The sequence below is a fragment of the Staurois parvus genome, unplaced genomic scaffold (genome assembly GCF_062004578.1).
Source record: "Staurois parvus isolate SC_StPar_1 unplaced genomic scaffold, SC_StPar_1.0 ptg000048l, whole genome shotgun sequence".
NCBI classification, from domain to species: Eukaryota; Metazoa; Chordata; class Amphibia; order Anura; family Ranidae; genus Staurois; species Staurois parvus.
This window is the reverse complement of record NW_028317844.1, coordinates 9107679-9125724: the sequence shown is the minus strand read 5'-3', so window position 1 is coordinate 9125724 and position 18046 is coordinate 9107679. Positions and strand designations below refer to the sequence as shown.

Genomic DNA, 18046 nt, shown 5'->3' with positions numbered 1-18046 from the left:
GAGAGAAGGAAACGTTCTACTCAAAGAAAATTTTCTTAAAGGTATAATAAACCTTCTTACCTAAACCTTGCATTTTCACCTGCATAAAATGTGCATTGATCATGCAGCTCCATGGCGTAATTTGTTACTGTACAGCCTACAGTAAATCTTCACATTCCTTTGTTAGCAGTTTCTGTTTGTGTAGAAACATGAGGTATGCAGTATGGTACTGCACAGGTTAATACATGACCCCTGTCTGTAGTCTGCAAACTTCATTTACTTGTGAGACAACTACATGTCCCACAATTCCTGGGTCTCTCGGCCTAATGCTGAGGAAGGTGAGCAATAGCTTTGGGGGCACCCAAGCAGGTTCTCTCCTGAGTCGGTGCTCTGTGTCACCATTCAAACACAGCCGAAGCTTGGCCCCACCCCCGCTCTGTCCTCATTGGCTCACTGGCTGTTATTGACAGTAGCGGGAGCTAGTGGCATCTGCTGTTGTCTTAGCCAATGAGGAGAGAGAGACCTGGGAGACCCGAGGCTTGCTTGCACATCCCTTGATTGGGAGGGGGCACAGGTAAGCATGGCGGGGTTCACAGAAGGATTTTTTTTACCTTCATGCATAGAATGCATGAAGTTAAAAAAGCTTCAGCCTTTACAACTACTTTAATTAGATCTGCCACATAGGGAATTTACCATGCAGCTGGAAGAATTTTTATTTTCACTACATTAGCACTCCCACATAGTGAAGTAACACAGAGCAGATGAACAGCCTTGCATTGAACAATGTGACCCAGAACAGAAAATTGTCTTGTCCCTTTGGTGATAGGGACAGGCTAGCTGCAGAAAAAGATGGACATAGTTGAATCGATCAGCCATGACACTACAAACTTCAGCCACAACATGTGAGCCCATCATTACAAGGTAAGAGAAACAAACAGTGCAGAGAGAATAACTACACTAATACCTAGTTAAAACAACAAAAACAGTTGAAAGTGTACAAGGCCTTTAAAGCATTTCCAAATAAAATCAGTTCAAAATCATAGTATGATGGCACAGTAGAAAGAGAGAATCGGATAGGAGACTTTGATTGGATAGCAATACCCAAAAGGTATAAAAAGTGGTTTATATATATATCCATGTTTAACCGCTTCACACCTGGCCACTGCATATAAACGGCCAGGTGGGATCTTCACCGTTCTGAGTGGACGTTCCTGACTGTCCCTCAGAACGTGGCTGTGCAGCTTTGCACTTTCAGTGTGCCTGTGTCCGTTGGACACAGTGTAACGCAGTATGGCAGAAGGGCTCTCTGATTGGCCCTGCTGAGCACATGATGGCTGTGTCCAATCACAGCCATCATGTGATGTCAACAAAGCCGCCAGTCTTTTGATCAGCTCTACCTCTCCTCACACAGAGTTTGCTAGTGAGGAGAAGCAGAGCTGATCTGTGTAAAACACACACAGTGCAGTCAGTGCACCAGTGATCCACATCTGTCACACATTAGCAGTAGTCATCCACATCTTTACCAGTGATCCACATCTGTCATGGCATACCAGCGTAAAATACACATCTGTACCAGTGATCCACATCTGTCACGGTGTACCAGGGTCATCCACTTCTGTACCAGTGATCAACATCTGTCATGGCCTACCAGTGTCAAATCCACATCTGTCACGGCCTACCAGTGTCAAATCCACATCTGTCACGGCCTACCAGTGTCAAATCCACATCTGTCACAGTTTACCAGTGCTCAATATCTGTCACACAGTACTAGTGTAAAATCCACATCAGTACCAGTGAATAACATCTGTCACAGTGTACCAGAGTAAAATCCACACCTGTAACAGTGATCAATATCTGTCACAGTGTACCAGTGTCAAATCCACATATGTACCAGTGATCAATATCTGTCACAGAGTATCAGTGTCAAATCCACATCTATACCAGTGATAAACATCTATACCAGTGAACATCATAATCAACATCAGCAATATCAGCAGTGCAGCATAAACATGTCTAAAAAAATTATACACCAGCGAGGAGGCTTTCCAGATACTGAGTATGACGGATGGGAGTAGCGGGGAACTCTCTCTGTCAGACTCAGATTCTAAGTATGACCCCGTTTAAAGCAGTAGGTCAGCAATGGATTTTGAGGAGGAGAGAGTCCAAACAAAGAGGTTCAGGAGATATGAGGAGGAGCAGGCATTCACCAGTAGTGCAGTGGCGAGTACAAGCAGGGAACCACTCCCAGAATATAGCAGTAGAATGTATTTTGGGGTGTAATTTTTGGTATGTACATGCTATGTGTTAGAAATATATTTTAAATGGACAACTTTGTGTAAAAAAAAAAATACATTTAAATTTTCTTGCCACATTTTCTGAAAACTTGTGGAAAAAAAATGAAATGTTCAGAAGACTCATTATACCACATAGAATATACATTGTGGTGTTTGCCTTCCAAAATGGGGTCATTTTGTGGGTAATTTCATTGTCCTGGTGCTCCAGGGCCCTGCAAAATGTGATAGGTAGTCAGGAAATGAGATGTGTAATTTATGCCTCCAGAACGCCTGAGGATGCTACTTGGATGTTGGGCCTCTGGATGTGGCCAGGCTGTGGAAAAGTCTTACACACGTGGTATCCCCATACTCAGGAGGAGTAGCAGAATGTATTTTGGCATGTAATTTTTGGTATGTACATGCTATGTGTTAGAAATATCTTATAAATCGACAACTTTGTGTAAAACAAATACATTTTTCATTTTCTTTCCACATTTCCAGAAAACGTGGAAAAAAATTACATGTTCAAAAGACTCATTATGCCTCATAGAATATACATTGGGGTGTTTGCCTTCCAAAATGGGGTCATTTTGTGGGTAATTCCATTGTCCTAGTACTCCATAGCCCTCAAAAATGTAACAGGTAGTCAGGAAATGAGATGTGTAATTTATGCATCCAGAACGCCTGTAGGTGCTACTTGGATGTTGGGCCTCTGTATGTGACCAGGCTGTGGAAAAGTCTTACACATGTGGCATCCCCATACTCAGGAGGAGCAGCAGCATGTGTGTTGGGGTGAAGCTGCAAGGAATAACCTGTTAATATAACAATTGTGTGAAAAAAAAAATATTTAACTTCTTCATTTTCCAAAGAATTGTGGGAAAAAATTACAAGTTAAAAAAACTCACCATGAGTCTTACTAAATACCTTGGAATGTCTACTTTCCAAAAAGGGGTCATTTGGGGAGTACTTGTACTGTCCTTGCTTTTTTAGTCTCTCATGAAATGAGATAGGCCATCAGTACATCAGGTTTGATCAGGTGTGATCAATTTTCAATGAATGGTACCATAACTTGTAGACTCTATAACTTTCACACAGATGAAATAATACACACCGATTGGGAATTTTTTTTTACCAAAGCAATGTAACAGTATACATTTTGGCCCAAATTTATGAAGAAAAATTACTTATTTGCAAAATTGCATAACAGAAACAAAGAAAAATTAGTTTTTTTTTAAATTTTTAATTTATAGAGGAAACAAAAAAAACCCCAGTGCTAATTAAATACCACCAAAAGAAAGTTCTATTTGTGGAAACAAAAGGATGAAAATTTCATTTGGGTACAGTGTTGCATGAGTATTATCATTCAAAGTGTGAGAGTGCTGAAAGCTGAAAATTGCTCTTGGCAGGAAGGTGGTAGAAGTGCCCTGTATTGAGGTGGTGAAATAGTACACTCTATTGATGTGCTGTAAAAATGTAAATCAGCTGGGGAAAGGTGTTATGATAATAAAGGCAGACAATTAAGGAAAGTGAATCAAATGCTATTCTGATTGACCAAGAGAGAAAAGAGGGAAGTCAATGAACTGAACTAAAAGTGACATGCAGGATGTATCCAAACTTACGTCCTGTGGAGAAGGGGTCTGATAAATGATTGCATGCTTTGACATATTTCTCTCTTTTACGTCTATCTTTCTAAAAGCGTCATATACTTTTCTGAAGTTGAACACAGTTTTCTTGGAATTTTGTTCCCATTGTAGCCCATGTCATTTCCATTACTGGCAGAGGAGGGTCCAAGGCGAAAAACATGGCAAAAAATACGGACAATGCGCAGCAAATTCTTCATCTGAGCTTCATAACTGCTAGAGAGACAAGAGAAAGATGCAAGGAATGATGGGATTACAATTTCCATAAAATCAAATTATAATCAAAATATGTTCACTGTATCATAAAACAGCAGAAAACCTCCTGAAGAACAAAGGTGAGTTGGGCTCACATGGAAACATATAGTCATACAATACATCAACCACTCAATCACTACCTGTATTGTATGTGAGCAATTGTACTGAATGACTGGGATCAACAATACAAGCAATGGAGTGGGCTGGAATTTCTATTTCTATCTTTCGTTCATCTAAGTTGAAAAGCAGGGATAACAAAGAGAGAAGCTGCTTTCCATTACCAGCTCATAAGAGACCACCCAAAATAAAGGATTTTTATTTCAGGTTAAATAATTTATTTGGGGTTCAGACTGCTTGGTTTTGTTGGCATAGAATATTCCAGATGAAAGCAACAGTATCCAGGAACTTAGAAAAAATATTTGCATTACATAATCTTTGAAGTCAGTATTCAGCGATGCCATAAAGTATCAGGTTGAACAGATTTTGTTTGGGCAACTCAATAAAATGACAGCCACATATCAACCTTACAGAAAAGAACAGCCACTAAATGTAAATCTGTGCTATAAAGGACATGGGGTAAAGCAAGATGACCAGGTAAATGCTACAGCTTTTAAATATTTTTTTTTTCCCCAGAAGGACTGTGCAATGGCATGGCTATATTCACTGCTACGTTATTTCATCTTTTTTTAATTTCATTTTTGAAAATCATGCATTTATCTGAAGATGTCTGACTTAGACAACTACTTTTCCTCAGTGAAAAATGTTAAAGGAAATATATGGGGTTCTGATAAAATGTACAAACATACTCATCTTAATGCTGCAGCTGTCCTCCCCTTACCCGAAGACCAAGAACTGAGTGATCACATGACCGCTGATCGCTCAGTTATCAGTCAGCTCTGAGAGCTGATTTTGGGTCAAAGGATACCATAATCTTTTAAGGTCTGTTAATCACAGCATAGTTGCAATCAAAATATTTTTGTATCTCCCAGTCTTCAACTGTCTATGAGTATTTAATGAATCAACCACTATACCTTTAGCAAGGAACATACATTCCACTTTAATAATTCTGCTACTAAAATTACTGTGTGCTGTAAATTGTCTCCAGCATTGTTGCTGTTTCTTCTTGCTGGAGGCTGCCATTTTGGTGAAGCCCAGATCCCCTGAGCCCCTGAATAAATCTTTAGGATGTCTACATTTTTTACATGGTACTGACAAAATAGAAGCATAGGAAAAGAGCAGGGTGAAATGGTGTATTGCTGGATTTTAAACAGGTCGGGCACTTATATTTAATATTTTACATAGCTATAATAATAAATGAAGTGTGGCGCTACAGATGATTTACATATAGATGCAAAACACATATAAGAATAAAATCAAAATTCCAATCCACAAGGCTTGAAATATAGGGAATGAGCCCCTCTCCCCTGGATCCACAACACTTTCATAGATATCTTCAAAAGCAGCCAAGAGGGAAGAGAGGAAGAATCCTTCACCACCACCAAACACACTGTCTCTTACCGGATAGTTTTGACCCCTAATTACGGATGGGTCAAATTGCGCTGTATGAAACCCAAAAGGCAAGCCGTGGATATGGGTGCTCTAGGATTCCACATCTTCACACCAAACAAAGCTCAAGGAAAAACCTAAAAAAGAATTCTCCTCATAGAGGACAATCCAATTCAAAAGATGAAAGGAATCCTCATAGTATAGTATTTTATATTAAATTTATTGCAGGAAACGTAGTAAAAAACGTACATAATGATAAAGAAAAAACAGCATGTCACCAAGTCTTGGATGGAAAAGTTTCTAACCAGCAAGATGGCCGCCATGTTCCACTGCACGATGACGTCACATGCTCTGACTCTTCCCTACGTGTTTCTTCATCAATGACATTGTCAGGGGCGTGGCCAATGTCAGGTCGCAGTGCATATTTATAGAGAGAAAGGAAACTCCTCCTCCATCATTTCAATTGGATAAACACTGGAACAGGAAGAGAAAACTGGGCACAAGCCCCAGGACTTCAGCAGCACATCCTGTCATTAACGAGCAGTTAATAGCTCAAGGCAAAAAATAGGAATATTATTCCAAGTGGCCTAATTTAGAAACATATGAATCCGGTCATTATATAACTGCAACCAGAGAAAGAAAAACAGGCCATTGCATCGCGATACTGGTCATAGCACCATTTTGTGTTCAGGAAAGAAATGGCAATTGGCAATATAATAAACGTCAAAAAAGATAAAAACATTAATATACATCCCATACACAAAATAAAAATAGTTATAATAGTTATAATAATTTTAAAAATTAATTAAAAAGCAACCCGAAACATTTAGCTGTTGTTAATGAATGCATTCAAATCCCATTCGATGTTAAGCCCATATGGTGTATATGATTTTAAGGTGTAAATCCACTATGTTTCCAACTTAGAAATCTCTCGCTTAGTATAACTGCCCCTACAATTCTTTGAAAATTTGTCAATGCCAATAAACAGGGTTCTCTCAGGATTTCTGCCATGGTGAAGAACATAATGCTTAGAGACACTATGATTAGGAAAACCTTTCTTAATATTGGCAATATGTTCTTTTAACCCGGTCTGTAGTGTCCTAATAGTGGTTACTACATATTGAAACCCGCATGGACATTGAATTAAATATATCACATTCTTTGTGGTGCAAGTAATACATTTCTTAACCTTATACGATTTATTGGTTACCATGGAATGAAAGGTCTCCATTTTCCTATTCTTACATACAGTTGCAAGAAAAAGTATGTGAACCCCTTGGGATTACGTGGAGTTGTGCATGAATTGGGCATAAAATGTGCTCTGAACGTCATCTAAGTCACAACAATAGAAGAACACAGTCTGCTGAACATAATACTACACAAACATAAGATGTTGCCATGGTTTAATTGCACATAACATGTAAACATTCACAGTGCAGGGAGGAAAAAGTATGTGAAGCCCTAGCTTAATGACTTCTCCCAGAGCTAATTGGAGCCAGGAGTGAGCCAACCTTGACTCCAATCAGTGTGATGATATTGGATGTGTTGCTGACAGCTGTCCTGCCCTTAAAAAACACACACCTGTTTTGGGTTTATTGGTTTCAAGAAGCACTGTCTGATGTGAACCATGCCTCGCAGAAAAGAGCTCTCAGAAGACCTACGATCAAGAATAGTTGACTTGCATGAAGCTGGAAAGGGTTACAAAAGTATCTCCAAAAGCCTTGATGTTCATGTGTCCACGGTAAGACAGACTGTCTACAAATGGAGAAAGTTTAGCACTGTTGCTACTCTCCCTAGGCGCGGTCGTCCTGTACAAATGACTGCAAGAGCACAGTGCAGAATGCTGCATGAGGTAAAGAAGAATCCCAGAGTGTCAGCTAAAGACCTACAGAAATCTCTGGCACATGCTAACATTTTTGTTGACACATCTACAATAAGGAAAACATTAAACAAGAATGGAGTACATGAGAGGACACCACGGAGGAAGCCATTGCTGTCCAAAAAGAATATTGCAGCATGTTTGAAGTTTGCAAAAGAGCACCTGGATGTTCCACAGCACTACTGGCAAAATATACTGTGGACAGATGAAACGAAGATTGAGTTGTTTGAGAAGAACACACAACACTATGTGTGGAGAAAAAAAGGCACAGCACACCAACATCAAAACCTCATCCCCACTGTAAAACATGGCAGAGGGAGCATCATGGTTTGGGGCTGCTTTGCTGCCTCAGGGCCTGGACGGATTGTTGTCATTGAGGGAAAATGAATTCCAGAGTTTATCAAGACATTCTGCAGGAAAACGTACGACCATCTGTCCGCCAACTGAAGCTCCGCAGAGGATGGGTGATGCAACAGGACAATGACCCAAAGCATACAAGTAATTCAACAAAACAATGGCTGCAACAGCACAGAATACGCCTTCTGGAGTGGCCCAGTCAGAGTCCTGACCTCAACCCGATTGAAATGCTGTGGCATGACCTTAAGAGAGCGATTCACACCAGACATCCCAAGAATATTGCTACACTGAAACAGTTTTGTGAAAAAGAGTGGTCCAAAATTACTCCAGATCGTTGTGCAGGTCTGATCTGCAACTACAGGAAACGTTTGGTTGAGGTTATTGCTGCCAAAGGAGGGTCAACCAGTTATTAAGTCCAAAGGTTCACATACTTTTTCCTCCCTGCACTGTGAATGTTTACATGTTATGTGCAGTTAAACCATGGCAACATCTAATGTTTGTGTAGTATTATGTTCAGCAGACTGTGTTCTTCTATTGTTGTGACTTAGATGACGTTCAGAGCACATTTTATGCCCAATTCATGCAAAACTCCACGTAATCCCAAGGGGTTCACATACTTTTTCTTGCAACTGTATATTATGTTTACACACAGTACACCTCCTGCAAGGGAAATAGCCCTAAAGCTCATGAAACAGAGAATGTTTCCTAGGAGGAGCTATAACACTGGGAGCTACGAATAATCTCAACGGGGGTTGTCCCTCTGAATATAACAGGAGGAACCTCCAGAAGTATGGGACCCAAAATGTTATTCTGCAGTTCCTGCTAATGCTTCCTAAAATATTGTTAATGTTGGGTAGAATAAGAAGTAACGAACACCGTTTTAAATGACTCATTAGAATCATCTTTCAATTCAGATGTTAATAAATCTGCTCTATTTTTAGCATCAGCTTCCCTAAAGGCTTCTTCTAGTACATTGGGATCATAACCTTTTTCTAGAAACTGTGATTTTAACCAGCTAGCTTCTAATATGGTTTCATTGGTTCTAAGAGTTTCCACCATTCCTCTTGGCTCAGGTCTGTGCCTAAGAGTCAATTCCTCAGACCTAAAAGAAAGTGTACTAATCGTACTGTCTTCAATTTTCAGCTTTCAGCGCTCTCACACTTTGAATGATAAATCCTGCAACACTGTACCCAAATGAAATATTTGTTCACACAAATAGAACTTTCTGTTAATTAGCACTGGGTTTTTTATTTTGTGCGCTATAAATTAAAAAAGACAGAAAAATTTGAAAAATAAAACACATTTTTCTTAGTTTCTGTTATACAGTTTTGCAAATAAGTAATTTTTCTTCATAAATTTGAGCCAAAATATATACTGCTACATTGCTTTGGTAAAAATAATCCCAATTGGTGTATATTATTTGGTCTGTGTGAAAATTATAGAGTCTACAAACTATGGTACAAATCACTGAAGATTGATCACACCAGATAAAACCTGATGTACTGATGGCCTATCTCATTTCTTGAGGCACTAACAAGCAAGGACAGTACAAATACCCCCAAATTACCCCTTTTTGTAAAAGTAGACATTACAAGATAAGACTCGTGGTGAGATTTTTAACCTGTAATTTTTTCCCACAATTCTTTGGAAAATGAAGAAAGTAAATAAAATGTGTTTTTTGTCCTCACAATTGTTATATTAACAGGTTATTCCTCTCACACAGCATATGCATACTCACAACTTCACCGCAACGCACATTCTGCTGCTCCTCCTGAGTATGGGGATACCACATGTGTAAGACTTTTCCACAGTCTGGCCACATACAGAGGCCCAGCATCCAAGTAGTACCTAGAGGCGTTCTGGAGGCATAAATTACACATCTAATTTCCTGATTGCCTATCACATTTTTGAAGGCCCTGGAGCACCAGGACAATGGAATTACCCACAAACTGACCCCATTTTGGAAAGCAAACACTCCAATGTATATTCTATGAGGCATAATGAGTCTTTTGAACATGTCATTTTTTTCCACAAGTTTTCGGAAAACGTTGAAAGAAATTTAAAATATTTTTTTTACACAAAGTTGTCCATTTATACGATATTTCTAACACATAGCATGTACACATCAAAAATTTCACCACTCAATACATTATGTTACTTCTCCTGAGTATGGGGATACCACATATGTAAGACTTTTCCACAGCCTGGCCACATCCAAAGGCCCAACATCCAAGTAGCACCTTCAGGCTTCTAACATATAGCATGTACATACCAAGAATTACACCCTACAAATACATTCTGCTAAGCAAAGGGTAAACAAAAAAATTACCTGTGGTTTTAGTAGTGCAGTTGTCCACAAAGGAGAGCATAGGTCCAGGCAGCAAGCAGCGATGTGGTCAGTGACAGTAAAAGAAATTGCCCAGACAGCAGGAAAGAATACTGTCCATAGTCACTACAGGCAGCGGGCAGAGATTTTGCCAGCACAGCCAAAGCATTGGTCCAGGAAGCAGGAAGACAAGTTGTCAGCAACAGTCAAATGAGTTGTCCAGGCAGAGACATGGTCAGCACAGTCAAAATATCAGACCTGGTAGTAGGCAGGAATACGGTCCATAGTACAGGTAGCAGACAGAGGTGTGGTCAGTTCATGCAGCAGGCAGAGGCATGATGGCAGTAAGTCAGCAGCAGGCAGAAATATAAGGCTTAGGGCCTTGGTCAGGTAAGAACTGGGCACAGAGGTAGAGGCTTCATCCCACCTAATCTCTTCAAAGCCTCCAGACTGACAGACCCTTTTCCAGGAATAACAAAATCTGGAGAAAACCAAAAACTTTGTTTTCTCCACTCGGAAAATCTATTCTGGAGCCCCTCACATACATGAGATCCCTGTGTTGCCTTGAATCCAACTAATACAGTGGCAAGGCATAAGATCAGTTCAGGAGGCAGGCAAAAAGCATGGTTGATTAACAGGCCAAGGTCAATTCACGTGGAAGGCAGAAACATGGTTGATAGTTCAAGCAGCAAGCAGAGGCATTGTCAATAAACAGTCCAAGATCATTACAGGCGGTAAGCTGAGGCATTGTTGATAAACAGTTCAGGTCATACAGGGAAATAGCAGATAGTGGAAACTGGAAAAATATCTTGACTAATAGTGTAGTGATGTTTAATAGATCTGGAAGCACTCTCCAATACAGAGTCCTGGCTGGGAAGGACATTGGCAATAGTATCGGGTGTCACGGAGAGTTTTGTTACTGGAACATACACAACATTTTTTGGGAGGCTTGTGGCTTGTTTGAGTAAGAGAGAGGATATTGAGAAAAATGCCTCTCATGGAGTCTGGTCAATAAATCAGAGTGAATTTTTCAGGGGCATTGCCATGAGTATAGAGAACGACTGTAACAATATCCTCTTGAGACTTCAGGTAGGTTAGGGATCTTTGTGTGCACTTAGAAAAGATGACATACAAATTGTACAGGGCTAACTGAAACAAGAAGATGGCAAACTTTTAATACCAATAGATTGATCTCCTGGTGGCTAAGTACTGCTGTAACATCTGGTCATTCATGTCCACCCTCCCCATGAACTGTTTATAGTCATATACACATCCTGGTTTCTGGACGGGATCTTGTATTGTTTGAAGTTCCAACGAGGTGTCATTATGAATTCGATAAAGGATATAGACATCTCTTTTTTCTTTCCACTATAGAGCTAGGATCTCTTCATTTCGCAAACTGGCTGTTTCACCCTGTTTTAATTTTGTAGTGACCAATCATTGTGGGAAGCCCTTGCAGTTGGCCCGTGCTGTCCCACAGGCCACAGTTTTCTTCAAATAGAGATGGTGGAATAATGGGAGACTTGTGTAGAAATTATCTACATACAAATGGTAACTCTTCTCGAACAGCGGTTCTATAAGCTGCCAAACAATTTTGCCACACACACACTGATCACCCACATGGTGTTCCCCACACAGCTGTCAGTGCACCAATGATCCACATCTGTCACAGTACCAATGATCCACATCTGTCACACAGTAACAGTGATCAACATCTGTCACTCTGTACCAGTGATCCACATGTGTCACGGCATACCAGTGTAAATTCCACATCTGTACCAGTGATCCACATCTGTCACAGCGTATCAGCTTCAAGAGTTTGTTCCCTGGACAAGGCAAGGGGAGGAGAGCAGTACTATATGATGAGAGGCATTTTCCAGATGTAAAAACATACAAAAACTATTGTGTTTACAGACATTCCTACTAAAGTCTACGGAGCCAAAAACATTTGACTATGGTGTCCTTTTATGAAAAAGAGATCAGCGGTGATCCTAAGGATCGTTGTTGATCTCAGATCATTAGTGGTTTAGGAAACAGAGATGATCAGCAGAGAACATGTTCTCCGCTGATCATCTCAGCACACAGACTGCCAGTGTATGAAGGAGCGATGTCAGCCCTTCACTGGCGATCTGTGTTCTCCCACCAGATTCTCCAGCCCAGAGGTGGAGAATTGGAGGAACCGCAAACGAAGCAGCGATAATTGATAATTTACCGCTGCTTAGTAAACTGTGTTTGACTGATCTCTTACTGTAATCTCACGAGATTATAGAGCAGCAGCCATTTTCCAGCAATCAAAGCGTTTGTAGATCACTTCTCTCTTCATTCGAAGAAGCAATCTACGCCGCATCATAAAAAGGCATTCAGAAGAGAACTCTCTCCTCTGAGAATGCCGGAGAACTGAGCAGAGGTCATTTACTGCTGCTTGATAAAAGGATACCTATGCTTGAAAAAAAAGCTTGTACTTTTTCAAGAGTGGGGTGTAGAGTGACTGAGTGTAAAAGTTTAAACTGGAGCAATTTGAAAGAAAGGATTTCATAGTTGCCACCAGTCACGGATTACCTGGGAAACTCACGGATATAAATAAAATGTCCTGGCCCTTTTCCCAGCCAGAGTCCCGGAAATCAGACCATCTCACTGACACCAGCCTTTTTAGTGCCATTACGTGCTGCAGCTGTGTGCCTTCACATCGGAGTACACTATTATATTTACTACATTATATTTACTACATCATGTCATGTAACTGCTCATGTAGATAGACAGAGATCAGGACAAATCTCCTCCCCTTCCACCAGCAGTAACTTTCATTAGCCTGGCTCTGTGGTGGAGGACTGAAGGGAACACCGTGTAGGAGGATCCTGCCTCCTCCTTATTGGCTATGCTGTATGAGTGGGTGGAGATGCGGATGCTACTGACCTGTTATATGCAGGCTCCATCGGTGACGTCAGTGGGAGGCCGGTCCAATCAGAGTCAGTGTAGCATTCCCGCAGTATTTTCTTCCTCCTGACATGCTTGCCCGGAGCCCCAGCATGGACTATTCTGCTCCACTGCAGTGCTCGCCTCATCTACAGCTTGTGAGTAGAACCATTGTTGCTTTTATCTGCTCAATTCCCTCCTCACCTGCCCTGTCATATCATATCCAGAACAGGATGGAGTTGCAGCTTTTCAGGAGACACTAAGTTTGCTCGATCAGTCTAGTCACAGTGAAGGGCAGTCACGAAATCCCCCCACAGGCTTTGTATTCTCTGTCTTGCTAGTTAAAAGACGTGTTAATGTGGCCATTGCTAACAATAAAGCAGTATTAACTTTTACATCATAGATAGGAAAGAGAGACTGAGAGAGAGAGAAGGAAAGAGAGAATGTGAGAGAGTGAAAAGAGAGAGAAGGGAAGAGAGAATGAGAGAGAGAGAAGGAAAGTGAGAGAGAAAGCAAGAGAGTGAAGGAAAGTGAGAGAGAAAGAGAGAGACGGAAAGAGAGAATGAGAGAGAGAGAAAAGAGGGAGATTAAGAGAGAGAGAGGGAAAGAGAGATTGAGAGAGAGAGAAGAAAAGAGAGAGAAGGAAAGAGTGAATGAGAGAGAGTGAAAGGAGAGAGAGAGAAGGGAAGAGAGAATGAGAGAGGGATGAGTGCGAGAGAGAGCGAGAAAGCGAGAGAATAAGAGAGAGAAGGAAAGAGAGAGAGAGACGGAAAGAGAGAATGAGAGAGAGTGAAAAGAGAGAGAGAAGGAAAGAAAGAGTGAGAGAAAGAAGGGAAGAAAGAATTAGAGAGAGAAAGGAAAGAGAGAATGAGAGAAAGAGAAGAGAGAGATTGAGAGAGAAGGAAAAGAGAACGAGAGAGTGAAAAGAGAGAGAGCATGAAAGAGAGAACGAGAGAGAGAGAAGGAAAGCGAGAATGAGAGAGAGAAGGGAAGAGAGAATGAGAGAGAGAGGGAATGAGTGAGAGAGTGAAAAGAGAGAGAGAAGGAAAGAGAGAAAGAGAGAGAGGGAATGAGAGAGCGAATGAAAGAGAGAATAAGAGAGAGAAAGGAAAGAGAGAATGAGAGAGAGATTGAGAGAGAGAGAGAGAGAGAAGAAAAGAGAGAATGAGAGAGAGTGAAAAGAGAGAAGGGAAGAGAGAATGCAAGAGAGGGAATGAGAGAAAGAAGGAAAGAGAGGAAGAGTGAAAAGAGAGAGAGAAGGGAAGAGAGAATGCGAGAGAGAGGGAATGAAAGAAAGAAGGAAAGAGAGAGAGAGAGTGAAAAGAGAGAGTGAAGAGAGAGAAGGAAAGAGAGAATGAGAGAGAGAAGGAGAGAGAGAGAAGAAAAGAGAATAAGAGAGTGAGGAAAGACAGAATAAGAGAGAGGAAAGAGAGAGAATGAGAAAGAGAGAAAGAAGGAATGAGAGAGAAGGAAAGAGAAAATGAGAGAAGGAGATAAAATAATACATAATAGTGCCGCGCTCCCATACAAATTCCCTTGAAATACCTTGTGATATTATTACCAAAAATTATATATAAATCAAAATTCTGATATATAACCCATACAACACCCTATATTAATAGGTAACTGTGCTGATTAACCTTTTTGAATTCTGAAATCAATATCAGTGTATCAAAGTCAATATATAAATATATGAATAAACACAAAGTCCTCTCCCGATTATATTCAAAATAAGGAATGCCACTCCCAAAATCCAAGTGCAGTGTGATCTTAGTATGCGCTCACCTTATGTTTTGCCTAAGATTATAGGCAAAAATCGCTTTTTGTCCTCATAGGACTGATGAGACCATATTCCTCCTGTATGAAATTCCTCCAAATATTAAATGGACAATAGTAGTTTGGTTTTATTCCACCTGGGGTCTCTCCAATCAGTAAATATGCTGTGTAAAGGAAATGGATATCTCCCTTTTCCCCTCCAGGGGTCTCCTTCCTCCTCTCCTAGCCTCTCTCTGATATATCTCAGAGGGTATCTATTTTTAATCCACTCCAGTCACGTGATCCTGCAGCTCCAGCTCCCCTGTGTCAGTGACTGCCTGCTGCAGGAGAGGATATTTCAAGGGAATTTGTATGGGAGCGCGGCACTATTATGTATTATTTTGAGTCACAAAGCACTATATAATGAGTTGGTGTGAGTGCCAGCGAACCACAGGTGTGTTTATTTATGAAATTTATTGATTATCACAGTCACTATTAACCATAGTAGCTCACAAGTATATATCATTTTTTCTGAGAGAAGGAGATAGTTCAGTCTTACAACTGTTTAACCAGTTGTTAACTCTTAATCACTTAAAGCGGAGTTCCACTCACTCACAAAAAAATTAAGGTCAGCAGTTACAAAAACTGTAGCTGCTGACTTTTAAAAAACAGCCACTCACCTATCCCACGATCCCGCGTTGCCCCTGCCAGCCTGTATTCCAGGCATCAGCATCTTCAGTGTGGTAACACGACTGTGACAGCTTGTGGCTTCACAGCCGGGTGCCCACTGCGCATGCGCTAGTAGCGCTGCACTTCCTGAATGGCTTTGTTGTCTTCTGGGACCTGTCACGTGTCCCACAAGACTTCGGGGAGGGAGAGCAGGAGGACATCTTCCGTTTCTGATCACCTAGGCGATCGCAGCGGAAATGGGAGTGGGTACCTGTCAAATTCGAGTACCTGTCCCCCCCCCGATCCCCAAAGGTGCCAATCGTTAATGGGGAGCGGGAGGCCAATCTTTAAAGCGGAACTTTCCCTTTTGGGTCGAACTCCACTTTAAGTCTGTCTGGTGCAATTTTTAAATGTTTCATACACAAGTTTAAATCTGAATTTTTTGGTAGAAAATTACTTGGAGCCCCCAAGCGTAATAGGTTTTCTGAAAGCAGAGGCCCCATAGAATAAAATGATTGCTGTTGCAAATTTTTTTTGTGCTGCACAATATTTGCGCAGCTATTTCTAACACATATATTTTCAGGGAAAAATAACTATGTTTCTGTCCTTATTCTTATAAATCTTCCTGTATATACAGTTTTTTTTAAGTTAAATGTTACATAGTGTATGTATTTACTGCATAAATTGTAAGCGCTATAACAAATAAATTAATATGTTAATAATATGCTTGTGGTAGAACCACGCCCATTTTAAACAAATGCCCCACCCATAATTAAATTACATGCTCCGCCCACCATGGCTTTCTGGACACACAGAAAAAAGGTGTCCCTAAAAATGTTTTTGAAATGTTGGCAACTATGGGATGTTCAGGTGTGAGTTGGGGCTAATAGTAATACAAACAATCGTTAATTTTGACAATCTAATATAAGCTTACTAAATGCTGCCTGTCTGCTGGGCATCTCTTTCCACAACTTTCTGGCTTCCCTTCATGTTTTTCAGCTTCTCCTCTGCTGTTTATTTTCAAATTCTCAGGACTACATATCTCATTGTGGTGATCTCTTATGTCAATTAGTAATTCCTGTACTGACTCCGCCTCTTGAAACTGCTCCTCTGAGCACCAATGTAGCTAAGAAGGCAGGCTCTGTGAAATGTGTGACACAACAGTGCCTACTCACAGGGCATAGTGAATACGTATCACACAATTCAAAGAAGTAAATGTGTGGGACACAAAATAAGTTTACAAAGTTCAAGATTGTTCAGATTATTAGGAGTAGGCTAGAAATAATTAACATAGAATATGGAAATAAATATATGATTTTACACTTAGATACACTTTAAGTCAGACACTGCCAGGTGACTATCATTGCAAAAGAAGACCAGAAATGGCACCCCTCACACTTCCTTCATTTGTTCACGGTAAAATTTTAACAGCAGCAAACAAACAAAAAAAACACACAAAAAAACACACTCTAACAGACAAGGTACAGTAGAATCATTATTTGTTCCTGCAGTTTTCCAGTGGCCAGTATAAATCAACATTTGTGCACACTCAGTGTCCAATAAAAACATTACCTTAGGAGTTTGTGGCCATTTGTAGTAGCAACCTCTGCAAGACTTGTTAGTACTTTATGGTACTGGCTTTCATTTTGCTGGGATAAATGTTCCAGGACTTGCCATAACTACATACAAATATACAAATTAGGAAATATAATAACCAAAAAATACACTCACTTTGATATCACTTTTTATAATTAATAAAAGACATAGGCAAAATCTAATATCAAGCACACTAAAAAGTATGTGACCTTTGCTAATAAAATTTTAAAAATTACAATAGATATAATAACAATAGTTTGGGGAAAAAAACATAACGATCATTTAGGACCATTGTATATTAATGAAAAATGATAGATAAACTTTATTTAACAAGGCAAAACCCAAAAATTTTAATTAGCACAAAAAGTGGTAAACTAAAGCAACAAGACTGCGGTTTAGAACTTTAGGACAGCAAAGTATTACTGCTCCCTGGTTGCTTGAGGTTACTAAATACTGGTCAAATTTCAACAGCAATGAACACTTCCAACTCAAACATCCAGTTAGGAATAAGGTTTGAACAGAAACAGAGAGGAAAAAGAAACATGCAATGAGAATGTTAACACGTATTACCATATTCTCCCGAATATCTTCATTCTGAGTCATCTGTATTAATGTCTGGAATAGTCTGGGGTGATGCTGTATAAGCACATCACAAGTTTCACCATAGCCACCCTTGGAGAAAAAAACAAAAAACAAACACACAGAAGACAAGAGAATGAAATCCTGTGTATTCAATTCAATTGCACTGCAATAAGTGTATAGAGGCAGAGTATAAAATATTGTTTCACTGTCAGTAGTTGGCATGTGTTAAAAAGGCACACATTAACGCAAACTAATGTTAAAACATTTAGATGGGAACTTATCAAGGCAGTCTCAGTGTAGATCATATTACAATCAA

The 18046-nt window shown here is 40.1% G+C and overlaps 1 protein-coding gene across 1 annotated transcript in view; it reads right to left on the bottom strand.

Moving 5' to 3' along the window:
* Positions 1 to 18046, bottom strand: part of LOC149470342 (E3 ubiquitin-protein ligase HACE1-like) — a 44419-nt gene that overhangs the window by 6483 nt on the left and 19890 nt on the right. Inside the window, exons 4-5 of the mRNA XM_089665392.1 lie at positions 17719 to 17820; positions 17125 to 17231 (exon numbers count right to left, since the gene is read on the bottom strand). Coding sequence (XP_089521518.1) covers positions 17125 to 17231; positions 17719 to 17820 — 209 coding nt within the window. The remainder of the gene's footprint in view (positions 1 to 17124; positions 17232 to 17718; positions 17821 to 18046) is intronic.